The 19827-nt window shown below is 38.6% G+C and overlaps 1 protein-coding gene across 5 annotated transcripts in view; it reads left to right on the top strand.

Moving 5' to 3' along the window:
- The window catches only part of dbn1 (drebrin 1), a 156094-nt gene extending 148733 nt beyond the window's left edge, over window positions 1–7361 (top strand). For 4 of the 5 annotated variants that reach the window (XM_039777114.1, XM_039777113.1, XM_039777117.1 and 1 more), the window contains 4 exons: window positions 3800–3928; window positions 5055–5530; window positions 5642–5741; window positions 6464–7361. In XM_039777114.1, coding sequence (XP_039633048.1) covers window positions 3800–3928; window positions 5055–5530; window positions 5642–5741; window positions 6464–6519 — 761 coding nt within the window. In that variant the 3' untranslated portion in view covers window positions 6520–7361. The remainder of the gene's footprint in view (window positions 1–3799; window positions 3929–5054; window positions 5531–5641; window positions 5742–6463) is intronic. The other variant, XM_039777115.1, reaches the window with a different exon arrangement.
- Window positions 7362–19827: the final 12466 nt, after the last annotated feature.

Here is a 19827-nt window from a genome sequence, read left to right as displayed (position 1 = left end):
GTCACCTATTTTCGGGTAACTGAACCACCAATGACCGCTGATACAACGGAGGTCTCTAGTTGGCGTCCCGAAGCTCTGTAGCGGCTTAAACAACTAGCAACTGCCGCTCTGCATCATGGAGCTCGTAGCCAGGCGGTACGTTTTGGTGTGCATACATTTTCGTACGATATCATACGGACCCGTTCATGAGAATGCGTTGACCTGCAGGACATTAAAAACAAACCAATTTTGAGCCATAAACCTTTTGTTGTTGTTAACTAAGGAGTCTCTATCAAACCTCAAACATCTCATCGCCCACCTACCTTTTTAGCTCGTGCACTTGCAACCTTCCTTGCTAATGAGCTAATTGGCTAACACGCACACAAGCGTTTCACTGACTGCTAGTGAAATATCCTTTATGGCTGTGAACCATAAAGCTGTTTGTCGGTTTGTGTTGTAGATGTTGAGTCTGTCGCTCCCTTCAGTTTTTCATCCTTCAGATGTCGTCCAGTCAGCTGCTGGTGTTAAAAAAAATTAAAAAAAATTGTGAATGTTTTTTTTTTCTTCTGTTTTCTAATTTTAAAACAGCGACAAGGTCATTTTACTTCTCACAGGGAGAACAAGCTGTTGCTTTAACTACAGAATCTCACTGGTTTTCTATCACCTCCCTCCTCTTCTGATCCTCAATCTCATGCCTCTGATCCTGGATCTGCATCGCCTCCCTGCGCACACACACACTCAAATACACACTGCTGCTTTAAATCCTGACCGACTGACCAAACTGTGAGTGTTTGTGTGTGAATGTGTGTATGTGACGTCGTCGAGCCGTCCGTCAGTCGCCACCGCTGTTTGTTGGCTTGTGACTGAATATGGATCTCTGTGGAATCTGTTTAAAGACCATTACAGTGATTATGTTTGATTTAGCCCATTAACTACACATATCAAACATCTGACATTATGTTGCTAGATTGACCTTTTCCTTTAAGAAAAAAACATCTAAGAGACCTCTGAGACTAAACTTTTTCTAAAAATGGTAATTTGACTTGGTTTCTTGGTTTTGAAGTGTTATAATAATAATGTTCCAAATTCCCTAAATGCATTAACCAAAAAGAGTTTTCCAAACTGTTATTCTCACAACTGCCATACCAAACAAATATACACTTTAACAAAACATCAAGGCAACTAAATGTCTAAATTTTATCAGTTTAAGTGGCAGGTCACAAAAAGAATATTCTCACTGACCTTTTTGTTGTATCCGTCCATATGCAGATCGTTTTTTTTGCAGGTTTTGAGACCTCTTTCTCCGAGATTTCGGCCTCCACATCAGTGAGATGCTGTGAGCTTCCCAAAAAAAAGCTCATTCGTCTCCATTTTATCAGGGTGGGAGGCAGAAATCTCAAAACCTGGACAAAAGAAACAAAGTATCTGCATAACTTACTGAAGTTAAGGTAGATAATGTGTTGTTGGTGAATCAAAACTTTAAAACAAATGCTTTGGAAAGTGAACAGCATTATTGCAGTTACTGGGCAAAATCATCCAGACCGCCATTGTGATCTGCAGTGTGTGTTTTTGCATGCGTGTAGGTGCTGTAATGGCATAATATTATGCTGGGTGGGCAAAGAACCAGTTCATCAACAAAGACAGTTCTCTGTAAAACCTTCCTTTTTCATATGAAAGGGTGTTAACAATCTTCTAAACTGGTTTCCATTAGTAGTAAAAGTTTGATTGTATCAAACACTACTTCCAGCAATGAGTCTTGGTCCCTCAGAGCCTTCCGAGGCGTTTGGCCATGAGGTGAATTGGAGAACCCACCCAAGCAAGACCCCGCTGAGCTGGATGTGATTAGTCATTTCAACAGATCTCAGTCAGCCCTTTTTTTTTTTTTTTTTACAGTCAGAGTGACAATGTTGTTCTCCATCTGTGGTTTATTGTGTGTGTGTCCTCCGGGAAATCTCGTTCTGGTTTCTGAACAGGACGTATGACTCCAACAAGCATGAAATAATCGAAAACATCTGAGACAAAGTGATGTTTTCATTGTGGAAGTGATTCTCCTGACTGTAAATGAAACTGTGTTGATGTTGGTCATAATGAGTTGTATTCCTGAATGTGTCAGCATTGTGACTGTGACTCGCCCACAGGGGGTCCATATGCATCAATGGCATACTAATGATTGTTCAGAGGATATCTTATGGCTGTTTAATGACTTGCTGGATCATAGTGATTGTGTCTTGGGTTTTGGTGACAACTTTCCCTGAATATGCCACTGTCCTATTTACCAATATTGATTTGCGGTACTTTTTCTGTCCGTGTGACATGTCCAGTGTGTGCTATAGGCGATAAATTGTGTTCATAAGTGTCACATAGCAATGCACCCTTTGCTTGTTGCACTTATGTCTTACACTGCAGTTCTGCTTAAGACGGGGTTGCCACGTCTCAGATGTTTGCTTTCAGCCACAAATCTCACACCAAATAAGACAAAGCAACAAAGCCACTCCTTGATGATTAAAGTTTACAACCATGCTAGCGGTATGAGGCCAAACTGCTTTTCAGGCTGTACTTAGGCACAGCGGTTATTTATGCTGAATGCTAACATGCTGATGTTTAGCAGGTATATTGTCAGCATTTGCTAATTAGCACTTAAGAGAAAGTAAAGCTGAGGCTGATGGAAATGCCATTAGTTTTGCAGATATTTGGTCATAAACCAATCATGGCGCATAGGTTAAAAGTCCGAGGATCACCAAAGTCTTTGGGATCCATCCTGAGTGGAACATGAATGACTGTACCAAATTTCATGGCAATCCATCCAATAGTTCTCGAGACATTTCACTCAAGACCACAAATGTGAACCTCATGGTGGCGCAAGAAGAAAGGTCAGAGGATCACCAAAGTATTTATGATACATCCTCTGGGGACCATAAATGCCTGTACCAAAATGTGTGCCAATCCATTTTGTAGATCATGAAATATTTAACTGGATATGTAACAAAAAAAAAAAAGCATCGACTTGCTGGTGGCACTAAATGAAAAGTGAGGGGATCACCAAAGTCATTAAGATTCATCCTGGGCACGGGATATTTCTGGACCAAAATTAATATAAATTAATCCATTTGATGTATGTTGTGATATTTCTGTCTGAATCAAAGTGGTGGACCGACAGATCTGCAGATTGACATTGCCATACCTAGAGACCTGCTGCTAGCGTGGCTAAAAATAAAGCTAAAAAGTTCAAACAGACTACCTCTGCACACAGGATATCAAACTTCCATGTTTTGGAAGATTGTTCCTCAAACATAATAGAGTGCAAAAGGGGGAGTTTTTCACTTTGCTCTACACAATGTCCGTCACAATAAAACTTTGAATGTGATTAAGGATTACGTCTGACAAAGCATGGTAATGTCTCCAACGTCAGTCCCATCCACAAAGAGTCTGATTGGCTCAGTGACCGTATCTGTCTGTTCGCTGGTCTTGTGTCGGCAAAAGTGATGTGATTTTGTGCAGTGTTGAATGTGTTGAAGTAACACAGGATGTGACCGGAGGTTAGAAAATCTGAGTATCAGCCTCTTATCGGCATCCTTTGATTCAGAATGCTTTCAAAGAAGAAAACTCCTTTTAACCTAAGTAGACTTACTAAAAATAAATTGGCGTCCATTATTCCCAAAATGTGTGTGAGTGTTTTGGCACAACAAACTGCAAAAAACAGTTAAGAATTCTGTGTTACAGTAGATCAACACATCTGGTTCATGAGTGTAATTTTTATATCCGAGGATTTTTTTTTGCTTTGTACCTTTTCGATGTTGTTGTGCTATTCTTTCCCCACTAGGGGACGATGTCGATGAAGCAAGCACAGAGCACAACATGGCCGCGGTGTCGCCCATTCCTAAAATAGTCACCACGTCCATCAAAGAGGACTTCTGCAGGGAGGAGGAGGAGGACTGCAGAGACGAGTGGGGTAAGAGTGAGAGTTGAAATATAGTCACTGAAATGCCGTTAAAACAAATGTTAGAAGTATCCTTTGACCAAATTTAATCCAGTTAACATTTAAACATTGTTTAACGCTCTGAGCCCTCAGGTATTTTTGAAAATGTATGGTTTTATTTTCTAAAAAGGCTTGTATAACAACCCTGTAGTGCACAGTCAATCTATAAACATATTTGTTTCAGGACAAACTGGGCTATTAGAATATTTGTGCTGCAGTGATGTCACTTAAATGTACAAAAAAAAGAAGTTATGGGACCATAAAGACAAATGAAAAAATAAAACAAATTGAATCTCACAGATACAGTATGTATTGATATCTCACACACAGCAATGCTACATAAGCATTTTTGTTGTCTAATTTGAGTTCTCCTAGGTCTTGGGAGTCATACAGTGAAAAAGTTAACATTATAACTAACCTTGGACAAACTATTTACATTTCTTAAAAAAAAAGTCCCAAAGTTTTTGCCCTAATGACATTCACTTATGCCAATCCTCAAAACAGTAATGCCATATTTATTGATATCACACATACAGCAATGCTACACCAGCATTTTTGTTGTCTAAAAGTTCTATGTCTTGGGAGTCATGATCCAGAAATATTACTGAAAGGTGCAGTAGGTAAGATTTATAAAACTAATTTTCTGTCATATTTGCTGAAACTGACCCTATGTTCCAGTAGAACTACATGCTCAGGCTCCTCTAGCACCACCTACAGCCTATAGTGTGATTTGCAAAAATCCACAGCTCCCTGTTCAGATGCACTAATCAGGGCCAGGGGTCTAACTGCGTGTCAATCACTGCTCATGCATATGCATTCATTCTCCCTTGTGGGGGGGAGGGGCTTAGGAGACCGTTTTGGGCTTTAGCGGAAAGGGGGGAGGGTCTGAGAAGTTGTCTATGTTCAAATTTTTTGGCTAAGTCCTGGATCTTCGCAATCCTACCTACAGCACCTTTAATGTAACCCCTAACCCCAACCCTGACCCTAAACCTTGTCGTATGCGACAAACTCGGGCTCTGAGGGTTAATTAACCTGCAAATCATCAAATCAATGTTAAGAAAAATTATCATTGAATTGGCGTATTGCTTGTTTTCTCCAGATTCGGTGCCGAAGCAGGAGCAGAAGCCACCGGTCCAGGAGTCGGCCTCCGCCAAGCCCGTGCAGAGCGTCGCCCCGCAGGCCCGCGACTCCTCCGACTTCTCTGTGTGGGAGTCCGGGACAGACAGCCTGGTCAACCTGTGGGACAGTAGCTCCGGCCCTCCCCCCAACCCCTCCCAGACCTCCGGGTCCTCTAATCTGGTGGACCTGATGGGCGACGCTGCCCCGCCCAGCGCCTCCGCCCCCAGCGCCAAGCCTCAGCCCCTCCTCAGCTTCGACGACATGGTGGACGGGACCTTCTGCTCGGCCACCGTCGCCGAGGACGACCCCGCCAGCCTTGTGGACGTGACAGGCCCTGATCAGATGACCCTCAGCTACCAGCATGCACTGCAGCATGCGTCCGCGGAGGGGAAGGAGCTGGATGATGTTCAGCTGCTGTTGACCAATGGCGAGACACTGCTGAAAGAAGGCACTCAGGTCAGACAGGTTAATAGTGCCCCTGCTGTACATTCAAAAAGAGTTTTCTCTCTTTTTCTTTGTAAATAAGTTGTTTTCCTTCTCCTTCTGCCCGTCTGTCGGTTCTTACAGGCCAGTGAGGGCTATTTCAGCCAATCACAGGAGGAAGAATTTGGCCAACCAGAGGAGTCCTCAGCTAAACCTGCGCCTGTCTTTTATAACAAGCCACCAGGTGAGACACTTGTCTGAAAAGAAAATGACTATAAATTGTTAAATATTATAATGTAATAATCAACACCAGGGTTTTTAATTTGTAACATACTGTATATATGAGTAATTATTTACCCCTGTTCCTTTAGTTTATGCAAACTCAACACTCCTCCATGTTTATCTGTTGTCCTGATAAATTCAGTATAATGTCCATTTCTACTGTCATGTCTGCTGCACTCACTTAGGATGATAAATGGTAAATAGACTTGCATTTATACACCGCTGCCTTTCTAGTCTTCCAACCACTCAAAGCCCTTTACACCCCATGCCACATTTCACATATTCATACAGCGATTGGAGAGGCTGCCAGTCTGCTCATCAGTTTCTAATCATTCACACGCACACATGGGAGCTATTTGGGGTTCTGTGTCTCGCCCAAGATTCGGCATGCAGACTGGAAATGGAGCCAGGGATCACTGGCTCTACCTCCTGAAATGTGTGCATAATGCAGCCACTCACTTATGGGTGTTTCTATTATTGCGTCCATCCCATTTATAGCCATGAGGGTAGGCTAAATATTAGAAAAACCTTTTCTCTATCATCTAAATCATGATATCAAAGTTATCTTTTACAGAATAAAATCAACGTGTGTGTGTGTGTGTGTGTGTGTGTGTGTGTGTGTGTGTGTGTGTGTGTGTGTGTGTGTGTGTGTGTGTGTGTGTTTGTCTGTGTGTGTGTTCTCAGAGATTGACATTACGTGCTGGGACACGGACCCCGTGGTCGACGACGACGACGACTAACCGGCCAATCAGAAACGACCACCGGACCAAGAGGAAGTAGGAAGTGCGCTTCATGAAGAAACTGATTTTTTTTTTTTTTTTTTTTCTAAAAAACAAAACACCAACAAACAAACAAAAAAAGGAATAATAATAACAAATCTTGCATCAAAAGTACTTCTGTATTATCTTTTAGAGGAAAATAAAACAGTAGCCACCGAGAAAAAGTTAAAGGCGGGGTTTGAGGTATCGTTAAAGGCGGTTTGAAGGCTCGGTTATGGGTTTTTCTGTGTGTTGGTTATTTTATTTATTTGTTTTTTTCTTTTTTTTTTTGCTATGCAGATGTAATAGCTGGGAGCTGGGGGGAGGGCCTTTTGTTTGTAAATGATTTATTACACATTAACGTAGCGCACTGCTGCATATTAGACACAATGAAGCCCAGTGTGTGGCAGGCAGCCGACACACTTAGTTTGTAGTGCTTTAATAACACCCTATAAAACTAATACGGTGGATCATTACAGCTGCCATGTATATCTCTTCACTCTGTTTCTTTTCTTACCTCTTTTTCACCTCCCTCCTTTCTTCTGCCTTCCTCCCAAAATATCCAGAAATATTCACCTCGGCAAGTCAGTTAATCTTGGATTTAGCCCTCGCTTTATTGGGGGGAAAAAAGGTGAAACATTTTATTTATTGTGGTGTATCTGAACCTCTGTCACTAACAGCTGATGCGATCCTGAAGAAACCATATCCATTCTCAAGATAGAATTCCTGAAAGAGTCAAACTGTGGCTCGTTTTTTAACCTTTTTTCGCTCCTTTTGTATGATTTTAAGACTGAATTCAAGATTAAATGGCTTGTAAATCTGTACGCTTTTTCATTGCACTTTGATTTCTTCTTCCGCCTCCCCTGTAAATGAACTGCAGCTTCTCAATCAAACCCTTCCCTCTGGTTCCATAAAATTCATAATTTTTTCCCCACGTATATATTTACACAAGCATCTCACCTAGATGAATATACTGTAGATATTTTTCCAAGTGTTAACAGTTTTTTAGGAGAGTGTGGCTTTAAGGTAATGAACCTTTAGCTTGTGCACAGTAGGAAGACAAACAATGACTCCTTTGTATGATTCTTCAAAAGCTAAAAATGAGACTTTTTCACAAGGCCCTTTATAATGTGGGCAGTGGGCACAGATTGTGTTCAGAGTGTAGGAGGTTTGAGAGGCAGGACGCCCTGCCTTTTCTAATTTTAATCATTTTAATGTTTATTTCTGGCAGTTAGGACTTACTGTCCCACTCGGGCATCCTGACATCCATGACAGAGGGAGGGTGGGATGAAACAGCTGGAAGCAAACACGGGGCCACACAACTTTTCTTTTTAAATCTGCATGGAGAACCAGATGTTTACGATCTATCACGTCACTACGGATTTGATTGTGTCAAGTGAGATGTCAAATCAAGTCCATTTTATTCATAGATCCCAAAGGTTTGTAGAGAGATCTCTTCACAGCCATTATCGACAGGAAGAACAATTACAGCAATCAATAACCATAAAATTCACAGTAGTGTCTGAATCCTTCCTCCACCACTGCTAGGGAATACAAGTTCACATATCTTAGCCTCTTCTGCTTCGACTTTGACCATCAGAGGGTAGTCGATATCGACGACGTTCCACTTCCAGGATTGCTCCGATGCCACCAGAAATTCCGCTGGATGTCCCTCTTGTCGGCTTGATGTCCGTCCCCTTCCGCTTCCTTTGTGTTGGCGTTCTAAACTCCTGTGGATTTGTGAGGACTATGGTTAACTGCTCCTCAGATCTCTGCAGGGTAAATCCAGACAGCTATCTAGACTATCTGTCCAATCAGAGTTTTCTGTTGCACGACTAAAACAACATTTTGAACGTACACACGTTCCACCAAAACAAGTTCCTTCCCGAGGCTATTTTGCAGAGACACCGTGGCTCTGTCTGGCGCTTGGCGCCGCCCATAACAATTGTGATTTGTTTAAAGAAATGCCAATAAACCAGAGCACGTTTTTTTCCCATCCCGGAATGCTGTGTGGACTAGCCAGACCCTCTTCTGCAGCACTGTGGAGGAAGGTCTGGCAATGCGAGACTAATCGGACTAATCACGTTATCATTTTACTTGGATCTGTATTTTCTCTTATGTAACCAGACCTATATAGCACATAAACGGGCTAAAGTCAAACGTGAATGTATGTAGCATTTCTGCAGGTGAAGGAAATGAGGAGATCCAGAGGGGGGTGGGGACCGATGAGCAGAAACGGAAGTCTAAGTAGACGATAAATTAGAAAACTTAAGAAGTAGCCCTGTGGGGAAAAAAAAGACAAAAAGGTGCTCAGCCAACATAACCGCATTTAAAAAGAAACTTTGCTGCATTTTAGTCAAGGTGGGAGCGATTCACCACCAGACAACAAATTCCAGAACATTTCAGCGGTCCAACGTGACAACTTTCCCGACATCTTTTACTCCAAGCAGCTTAAATCAAACACTAAAAGTAATCCTCTCTGACCCACGCCTGCTGCCCGACTGCTTTTGTTCTGTGCCAATGCAAAAAGTACCATATGTATTTTATTTTTTATTTTTTAATGATGCAATATTTAGTTGCCCTGGAAATTGGAGTGAGAGGTGGGGCGGGCCGAGACGTACGGGAGGTGTGTGTGTTTTTAATACCTGTCAAAAAGTGTGCTAGAATTGATTATCGGGACCTTTTTGAATATTAGCAACAACTGTGTTAGTCTTTTTTTGCTGTAAATTCCTGTAGAAAATAAAAACTCCTAGGCAATAATAACACTGTGTGTGTGTGTGATTAGAGCATCAGGATACTGTGTGTGTTCACCTGCAGATTATTTGGCTGGTTCATTCACAGAACAGCTGATCCTGGGGTATGGGATGAGATATGTCTCATTAAGTTTGTGTGAACAAATGTGTGTGTAATGTGTAAATATAAAACACATTCCACAAGATTTATAAACTCACAAAAATAATTTGCAAACATAAAAACAGATCTGTAAATTTGCAAACAAGTTCCACAAATAAAAAATATACAGTGCCTTGCGAAAGTATTCGGCCCCCTTGAACTTTTCGACCTTTTGCCACATTTCAGGCCTCAAACATAAAGATATAAAACTGTAATTTTTTGTGAAGAATCAACAACAAGTGGGACACAATCATGAAGTGGAACGAAATTTATTGGATATTTCAAACCTTTTAAACAAATAAAAACTGAAATATTGGGCGCCAAAATTATTCAGCCCCTTAAGTTAATACTTTGTAGCGCCACCTTTTGCTGCGATTACAGCTGTAAGTCGCTTGGGTTTATGTCTCTATCAGTTTTGCACATCGAGAGACTGACATTTTTGCCCATTCCTCCTTGCAAAACAGCTCGAGCTCAGTGAGGTTGGATGGAGGCGTTTATGAACAGCAGTTTTCAGTTCTTTCCACAGATTCTCGATTGGATTCAGGTCTGGACTTTGACTTGGCCATTCTAACACCTGGATATGTTTATTTGTGAACCATTCCATTGTAGATTTTGCTTTATGTTTTGGATCATTGTCTTGTTGGAAGACAAATCTCCGTCCCAGTCTCGGGTCTTTTGCAGACTCCATCAGGTTTTCTTCCAGAATGGTCCTGTATTTGGCTCCATCCATCTTCCCATCAATTTTAACCATCTTCCCTGTCCCTGCTGAAGAAAAGCAGGCCCAAACCATGATGCTGCCACCACCATGTTTTACAGTGGGGATGGTGTGTTGTGGGTGATGAGCTGTGTTGCTTTTACGCCAAACATAACGTTTTGCATTGTTGCCAAAAAGTTCGATTTTGGTTTCATCTGACCACAGCACCTTCTTCCACATGTTTGGTGTGTCTCCCAGGTGGCTTTTGGCAAACTTTAAACGACACTTTTATGGATATCTTTAAGAAATGGCTTTCTTCTTGCCACTCTTCCATAAAGGCCAGATTTGTGCAGCATACGACTGATTGTTGTCCTATGGACAGAGTCTCCCACCTCAGCTGTAGATCTCTGCAGTTCATCCAGAGTGATCATGGGCCTCTTGGCTGCATCTCTGATCAGTCTTCTCATTGTATGAGCTGAAAGTTTAGAGGGACGGCGGTCTCCGTGAGATTTGTAGTGGTCTGATACTCCTTCCATTTCAATATTATCGCTTGCACAGTGCTCCTTGGGATGTTTAAAGCTTGGGAAATCTTTTTGTATCCAAATCCGGCTTTAAACTTCTTCCACAACAGTATCTCGGACCTGCCTGGGGTGTTCCTTGTTCTTCATGATGCTCCTGCGCGTTTACGCGGACCTCTGAGACTATCACAGAGCAGGTGCATTTATACGGAGACTTGATTACACACAGCTGGATTCTATTTATCATCATTAGTCATTTAGGTCAACATTGGATCATTCAGAGATCCTCACTGAACTTCTGAGAGAGTTTGCTGCACTGAAAGTAAAGGGGCTGAATAATTTTGCGCCACTTTTTCAGTTTTTTATATGTTAAAAATGTTTGAAATAGCCAATGAATTTCGTTCCACTTCATAATTGGGACCCACTTGTTGTTGATTCTTCACAAAAAATTACAGTTTTATATCTTTATGTTTGAGGCCTGAAATGTGGCAAAAGGTCGAAACGTTCAAGGGGGCCGAATACTTTCGCAAGGCACTGTACCTGTAAGTACATTACACACATTTACAAATAAAAAAATAAATAAAAAACATTTGTGAACATCTTCCTAACATTTGCAACTTTCAAATGGACATTTGTGAATCCAGTTTTTATCTGTGAATCGAAAAGGCATTTGTAGATCTCAATTTTACACCTCGATTTGAAAGTTGCAAATGTTAGGAAGATGTTCACAAATGCTTCTCATTTATCTGTAAATGTGTGTTATGCACTAACAGATTTTTTTTTTGCGGAACTTCTATTTGCAAGTTATTTTTGGGAGTTAACTAATCTTATTTTTGTATTTGTAGACTATGATTTATATTTACAGATTACACATTTTGTCAATCTGTTCACACAAACTTAATGAGACATATCTAACCCCATACTTGGGTTCAGATGTTTTTGGGGAGCCGGTTTGATTTCATCCTTTGCATCCTGAATGATCAGGTGACTGGAAAAGGATGTGCTCACATCCAACATCATCTAAATTGTGTTAAATCTTTTAAAATGAGACTCAATTAGTGAATAAATATCCATATTAAATATATATAATCCGTAAATACAACTCGAAAATATTAAATTAACATAATTGAATAATTAGATATAATAAAGTATAAAAACTCAGCATTTCACATTGACTAAACTCAGAATGTATTAGTTTCTTGTTCAATCGGTTTAATTAACCGTGACTCAACAACATCAATGTCATAAAACTCAAAATCCTTCACCTCAAAACTTAAAATATTTGTCGCTGATTGCCTTAATCACATTGAGTATTACTAACTTGTTAGTTGGAGCACATGATGGTGAGGATTCTCCCCCAGAAGAACTGCAGACATTGGAACAACAGGTTTTGCTGTATCTAAGCAGTAAACATATTGATCTGGATGACAGTAACATCTCTAGCTGCTACGTGATCCCAAACAAGAATCGTAAAGAGAAGCCATCCATAGTTGTACAGCTCGTCTCACAAAAGCACAAGATTGGGCTATTACGACAGACCAGAAAATTAAAAGGTACCGGAGTCTACATAAACGAGTGTTTAACAAAGAAAAATGCCGAAATAGCAAAATGGAGCCGTATACTCAGGAAGCAAGAAAAAATACAAGCAACATGGACAAGGAACGGGAAGGTGTACATCCGACCAAATGGAGAAGATCAACACAGGCCAACCATAATAAGAAATATGCAAGAATTGGACAGCTATAAGTGATGGTCCACTTCAGCAGGTATGTGGAAACTCAACCTGAAAAGTTCAGGCAAAATTGGAGAGAGACAGACAAACGTGTGCTATGTCATTGGAAATTGCAACAAAAGAAGTTTACATGGCGGCACAAGGAGTTGATGAGAATACTGTTACTTCTTACACAAAAGATAAAGGACCTTGTATTGTTATGGATGAACATGTTAAGAAATTGAGGAATATAACCATAGATGACATGTCTCATCGGGTTGAATCAAAGAGGTATGATTTTGATAATGAAATTGATCCGGATATGCATTATTATAGCAACCTTGACATAAATTGTAATTATTACACAGAACAAGAATTCAACAAGAATGTGGAAATGGATGGTGCTCTGTCCGTCATACATTTTAATAGCAGAAGTCTATGTAAAAATTACTCCGCTATCAAAGAATTTCTAAAGTCCTTTAAGAAATTTACTATAATAGCTATATCAGAGACTTGGCTTGATGTCGGCAAAGTGGGTGACGTGGGTCTTGAAGGATATGAGTTGTATACCACCAACAGGAATGACAAAAAGGGCGGAGGAGTTGCTTTGTACATAGATCAATCATTAAGAAGTAAAATTGTAAAAAAAATTTCATACAGCATAGACAATGTTCTGGATTGTTTAACAGTGGAAATTGAAGTAGAACATGGCAGAAATATAATTATTAGTTGTGTGTACAGACCGCCAGGAACAAGTTTGACTACATTCAATGAAAAAATTGCAGATTTGCTTAACAACATGATCACTGATAAAGTACAAATTGTGTGTGGAGATTTCAACATTGATTTACTTAATCAACGAGTTTTTAAAGGTATTTCTGAGTTTATAAATATAATGTACAGCAATCATTTATGTCCACTAATTGACAAGCCAAGTAGAATCACAACAGAAACAGCAACACTAATAGACCATATTTTTACCAATAGAATTGAGGATAAAGTTGTTGGGGGGCTATTTATTAGGGATGTTAGTGATCATTTGCCAGTGTTTGCAATATTTCCAAATTTGTTTACACAAAAAAATACATCCCGTAGTATTAATAAATTTATAAGAAGTTGCACGGCAAAAAATATTGAAGAATTGAGAAAGGATCTTAGTACTCAGAACTGGTGCGATGTTTATGTTGAAAATGATGTAAATGTGGCATATGAAATTTTTTTGTATAGATTTATTGAGTTGTATGATATTAATTGCCCCATTAAGATGATTCAAAATCAAGAATCCAAATTTGCAAAAAAGCCGTGGATAACCAAAGGCATTAAAAATGCATGCAAAAAGAAGAATATATTATATGCGAAATTTGTTAAAAAAAGAACTATTGAGTCGGAAGAAAAATACAAAAAATATAAAAACAAATTGGTAAGCATTATCCGAAATAGTAAAAAGCAATATTTTCATACCCTCCTAGAACAACAAAAGCAAAATATGCAAGGAACCTGGAAAGTACTAAATAAAATTATTAAAAAAACAAATAACAAACAAGAGTGTCAAAGTCATTTTATAAATGACAATGAAGACCTTATTAGAAACCCAAAGGAGATAGCAACCGGATTCAATGATTATTTTGTCAATGTGGGTTTTAATTTGGCAAAAGGCATTACGGATTTAAAAAGTAAAAACATAAATAGTTGTGAATATATCAGCAGGAACCCTTCCTCCATATATGTGTCTGACATTACCAAATATGAAATACTGGAGATTGTGAATGGCTTTAAAGATAAAAGGTCAACGGATTGGACTGACATAGATATGAAACTAGTTAAAAATAGAATCCACTCAATATTAGAACCCCTGACTTTAATCTGTCTTTTAAATCTGGTGTGTTTCCAGATCAGATGAAAATTGCAAAAATCATTCCAATTTATAAGAGTGGTGATAGTCATTTATTTTCTAATTATAGACCAATTTCATTATTATCCCAATTTTCTAAAATACTGGAAAAACTTTTTCTGAAGAGGCTTGATAGCTTCATAGAAAAATTCAAGATATTAAGTGACGATCAATATGGATTTAGGAGCGGCCGATCGACTTCCATGGCAGTTATCAAATTAGTTGATTATATAGCATCCGCATTAGATAAAAAGTATTTTACTTTGGGTGTTTTTGTTTATCTAAAAAAAGCCTTTGACACCATAGATCATAAGTTGTTAATGAACAAACTAGAGCAGTATGGCTTTAGAAGCTGTGCTTACTCATGGTTAGAAAGTTATCTTGATAACAGATACCAGTATGTACATTTTAATGATCAGCATTCAGAAATGTGTAAAGTAACTTGTGGGGTGCCCCAGGGGTCCTTGATTGGTCCAAAGTTGTTCATTTTATATATCAACGATATCTGTAAGGTATCCGATTTGTTAAAATGTGTTTTATTCGCAGATGACACTACATTGTATGTATCTGGGGAAAATCTTCATCAACTAACTGCCGATGTGACCAGAGAACTATCCAGAATCAAGCGATGGTTTGATCAAAATAAACTATCCTTTAATCTAAGTAAAACCAAATATATTATATTTAGTAATCGACAAATTAAAACTACCATGAGCTTAAAGATTGATGAGGTGGAACTAGAAAGGGTGAATGAAAATAAATTTCTTGGAATAATATTAGACCATAAATTATCCTGGAAACCCCACATCGCTCATGTTCAATCAAAAATGTCCAAAACAATAGCTATATTACATAAAACCAAGTACTTTTTAAACAAGCCATCTCTGTATATTCTGTATTGTTCTCTTATTGTTCCATACTTTTCTTATTGTGTTGAAATATGGGGGCACGCCTACACCACAAATATAAAACCTATTATTTTACAAAAAAAAAGCCATAAGGATAGCCAATCATTCACCGTATAATGAACCGACAAACTCAATATTTTGCAAATTCAAAGCAATAAAATTTTCAGATCTTGTCAGTCTGAATACCGACAAACTCAATATTTTCAGATCTTGTCAGTCTGAATACCGACAAACTCAATATTTTGCAAATTCAAAGCAATAAAATTTTCAGATCTTGTCAGTCTGAATACTGCGGTCTTTATGTTTAAAGTCTATATGAAAATTTTGCCTGAAAACATATTATGTTTGTTTGAAAAACGGGAACAAAAATATAACCTAAGAGGAGAGAATATGTTTAAAAAACAATTGGTTAGAACAAATTTTAAAATGAATACGATTTCGGTAAAAGGGGTCGACTTGTGGAATGGTCTCACAGATGATCTTAAGAGGAGCAATTCCATTCATTATTTCAAAAAACAGTTTAAATCATCAATTTTTGTTAAATATATGGTGGGCTAAGACAAACTGTTTGTGATTAAGTGTATATGTCTGTAGTTATGTATGTATGTATATGTGTACGTGTATGAGTATATATATATAAATAAATCCACGTTTACGCATGTATATTGTTTATGTTTAAATTTTGATGGGAAAATGTTGTTTTGTAAAACTGGGTAGGCGTAATAAGCCACGGCTTCAGCCTATACCTTTTCGGTTACCACCCTTGTTTCTAATGAATTTGCTGTACATATATTATGTTCTATGTTCTGTAACCGAATAAATAAATTTTCATTCATTCATTCATTCATAACTTAAAGTCAAATTCAAATTGTGTCAATCTTGTCATATTAATAAAAGAATTGATTAACTAAACTCAAAAGATAGTATAAGTTACTGGCACTCAGCAGTTTTAAGTAAATAGAACTTAACATATTTTAAGTTTACAGTACTTTGGGGTTTACAGTGGAAAGTTTTGAAATTGGTGTGTGTGAGTTGTATTGGTATGCCAATAGGAGAACAAAGAACCCCGAAACGTGTGTAGTTCAGGGTCTCACAATCCCAGCACTGCCGCTGTTTAAAACGTTAAAGAACGTTCCAGTAGTTTTGGTTTAAGTAAATAAAATGAGATGCAAATTTTTCCCTTTCAGACAACTGTCATTAAAAGGTAAATATGGAACAATTATTTTCAAAATCACCACCAAGACAAACATCAGTGACATCAGCTCTGACGCATTTTGGTAAAGAAATGTTTTTAATTAATTGTTTTCCTTCCAAAAGTAAATGTTTTCCTTCCATATTCACTTCAATACAGTCAGACGTCCTCTTTTCAGTGACATCTAGTGGCCGCTGGGGGAACTTGAGTTTAAATCACTGGAACCACAACTTCCAAGGGTAAGCAAGGTGTGTTGTGTTGTTTGTTGCTTTAACCCTTGTGTGGTCCTTCGGGTCACCGGGACCCGAAGGACCACACAAGGGTTATGTATTTCCGTTTACTTTGTTGAGAATTGCTATCTATACCCTGTCTCTTGTAAAGTAAGGAAGTAAAGTTTATTTCTAGAGCACATTTAAACACAGTTTAAGCTGACCAAAATGCTGTACAAACGAGCACTAAGGTGCTGTATTAACCCTTGTTTTGACAACACAAGAGTAAATTGATTGCAGCGTGTAATTTATGTATTCACTTTTAAGGCATTTAACTGATATTTGAGAATGTCCTCCCAAGAAAAAGGACAGCATCAGATGTCCGCAAATGCCCCAAAACAGCATGTTTAAGTGACAAAGCTTGACTATCCATATCCATCGGAAATAAAGGAGGAAGTCACATTCCCTAACATTAATCACATGGTTATTATTGTAAGCATGAAGATGAAGGTCCCTTGCCTGTACTTATTCATTTTGGTATTGTTTTTTTTTTTCTTGGATTTGTATGTTGTAATGTATGTATCTCTGTAATTTGTCTAGGGACTGCGGATGTAAATTAGCCCTGCGGCTATAATCCGGCGTGTTTACGTCTTTTTTTGTTGTTTCAATGCAGATGTTCATTAATGTGCATTGTCCCTATCAAATAAAGGATTGACTGACTGACTGACTTAACAAAGTGGTCATTTTAAACCACGTTCCCCTTCCCTAATCTAATCAAACCTTATCAATAGCTGTACAAGATTGGAACACAGTTTTATTTGTACAAAGTTATATTATGTTATAAAAACAAAGGAAGACAATAAAAATATAGACACAATGAACATCATACAAACAACACACTTCTATACAAATGTCCCTAAACTAAATCATACGCCAAAGAATAAAAATGTGTTTTAAAACGAGACTTAAAAGATTTTGGCAGTAGAGTAGAACCTAATATGAATGTTGCCATCGTCCTGACGAACGGGGCTGCAGATCATAAAAAACTGTGTGTGTGTGTGTGTGTGTGTGTGTGTGTGTGTGTGTGTGTGTGTGTGTGTGTGTGTGTGTGTGTGTGCTGCATTTTGCCAATTTTATTTAATCAGCAACTCAGCTCAGGCAGGAACAAACATCACAACTCCAAAAAGAATCTGGCTGTATACTGTCAGAACAAATTTCTAGTTGAAATCCAAAACCTGTTCTTATGAAAAGGTTTCTTTTTTTTTTCTTTTTTAAAGAATACACTTATTTAAAGTTAAACATGTTCACTGGAACCAAAATGAAGCAATTTGGATCAGAGGTATAAATCAAACCAGAGTGATCAGCACTTCTCAAACCTATTTTAGCAAAATAACATTAAAAAGCTGAATGATCTGAAAATAAAGCCCTTAAAAAGGCCAAAAAAAAAAGAAACGTTAAAAAGGTCCTGGACACCCATACAGGTGTTTTCAATTACTCTGGCTGATTGGACCTCTTCCCAGGACTGTGTGGGCGTGGTTAGACTGATTGATTGACATCTTCCTGAGTCTCTTGTTAGCTTTGTTGCACCTGTTAGAGCAGGAAAAATGGCACATTTTCCATTCTTATTAGTAGAAAAGATTTAATAAGTAAATACCCAGCAAAGCTCCGGCCCACCTTTAACATGAGCAGAGGTCTGATCAGCCACAATAACTGAAATCACCTGTGTTGGTGGTCAGAGGCTTCCTTTCTAAAAAGAAAGGAAGTGTAGTTCATATCTACACCACTAGATGGGGCCATTGTATGTCCTTTCCACTGCTGGGCTGTCACTGCACTCCTCTGAGAGGATGTTTGTCCGGTCTTGTTTTAACAGACATTGTTATTAACTCATGCAAAATTACATCAAATTAACCCATATGTTGATTTCAGTATGTAGGCCAATGAGAAATAGAAAATGCATTTTTGATGTAATTCTTTTTTATTTAAAGCTATAGTGTGTAGTTTCTGTCGCCTCCATGAGGAATTCTAAGTAATGACAACATGTTGCATCAACATGACACAAGCCTTCCGTAATCGCGCTCCCCCTCCTCCACGCAGTTGCTAGTAGCCAAGGAGGACACGTGGGATTAAAAACACACGATGGACTCTTCAGAAGAGGTCATTATCTTCACTTGAATTTCTGCACGCGAAAGTCGCTGGACGACAACAATTTCTAAACATACTGAGAAATACAGACAGAGTCGTGTGGAGCTGATAGTCTTAATTAGCCTTGTAGAAACTCATTAGGCAATGGCTTGAATGTAACGGACGTTTATTAATATCAAAAAGTTACGCACTAAAGCTTTAAAAACAGAAATATATGGGCTATCCTTTGGGACAAGATTTTATTGACTTGTCATAGTAGGAAAAGCACAGGTGTTACTAGTAATGCTACCGATGGCTCAGATCTGTCGGCCAGCATGCACAATACCAGGAGCCTGGAATCAAAGCATGGCTCATTAATTAGATTATACACACCTGTGCCTTTCCTACTGTGACATGTCAAACTGTGTGCTGTGAAAAAGGCTGACTATCTGGATCACATCAAGCTGTGATGCATTGAAAGGAGTATATCTGGAACCACCTGTACTAATCTAACATATTGTTAACCGTGATTAGGCTGGCAGATGGAAATGAATAACTGAATTGTTTTTGTTTTTTCATGTCTGGCTGCTTACATGGCCCATCCATTATAGGATTATTGAGACTCATTTTAACTAAACACTTTCCTACTGCTGATACAAAACAAAATAAGAACATAAAAGGTCCAAATATAAAATTTACAATTCATAAAAAAAAAACAATTACAAGAAGGGTACAGACATAAAGTTTAACATTTCAATATAAAACCCTTTCAGACCAGAATAAATGATGGAAATAAACAGATTAGACAAAGGGAATACTCCAAAGGTTGTCCAATGAATCGGTTCGGCCACTGCCTTGTCTAATCACTCATTACACTGATTACTGATTACACACGCATCGAGGCCCGAGAGGCTGCAGGTTTTCTTCCTGCTCATTTCACTCTTTACATCTTCTGTGAAACGAGCCGCTGTGGGATTTGACAGGAAAAACACCACTGTAGAAAAACATGGCTGTGGACTACCATTTGGTTCCACCTTAAGACTACATTTACAGGTGGGCGGCTATTTTCATAAACAGACATTTCAACCTCTCCAGTTTCAAAAATAACATCGTGCACACCTGTCAATTTTCAGGAAAGTGTTCGTTTACACGTA

The sequence above is a fragment of the Perca fluviatilis genome, chromosome 16, assembly GCF_010015445.1.
Source record: "Perca fluviatilis chromosome 16, GENO_Pfluv_1.0, whole genome shotgun sequence".
NCBI classification, from domain to species: domain Eukaryota; kingdom Metazoa; phylum Chordata; class Actinopteri; order Perciformes; family Percidae; genus Perca; species Perca fluviatilis.
This window is presented reverse-complemented; position numbering and strand designations above follow the sequence as displayed.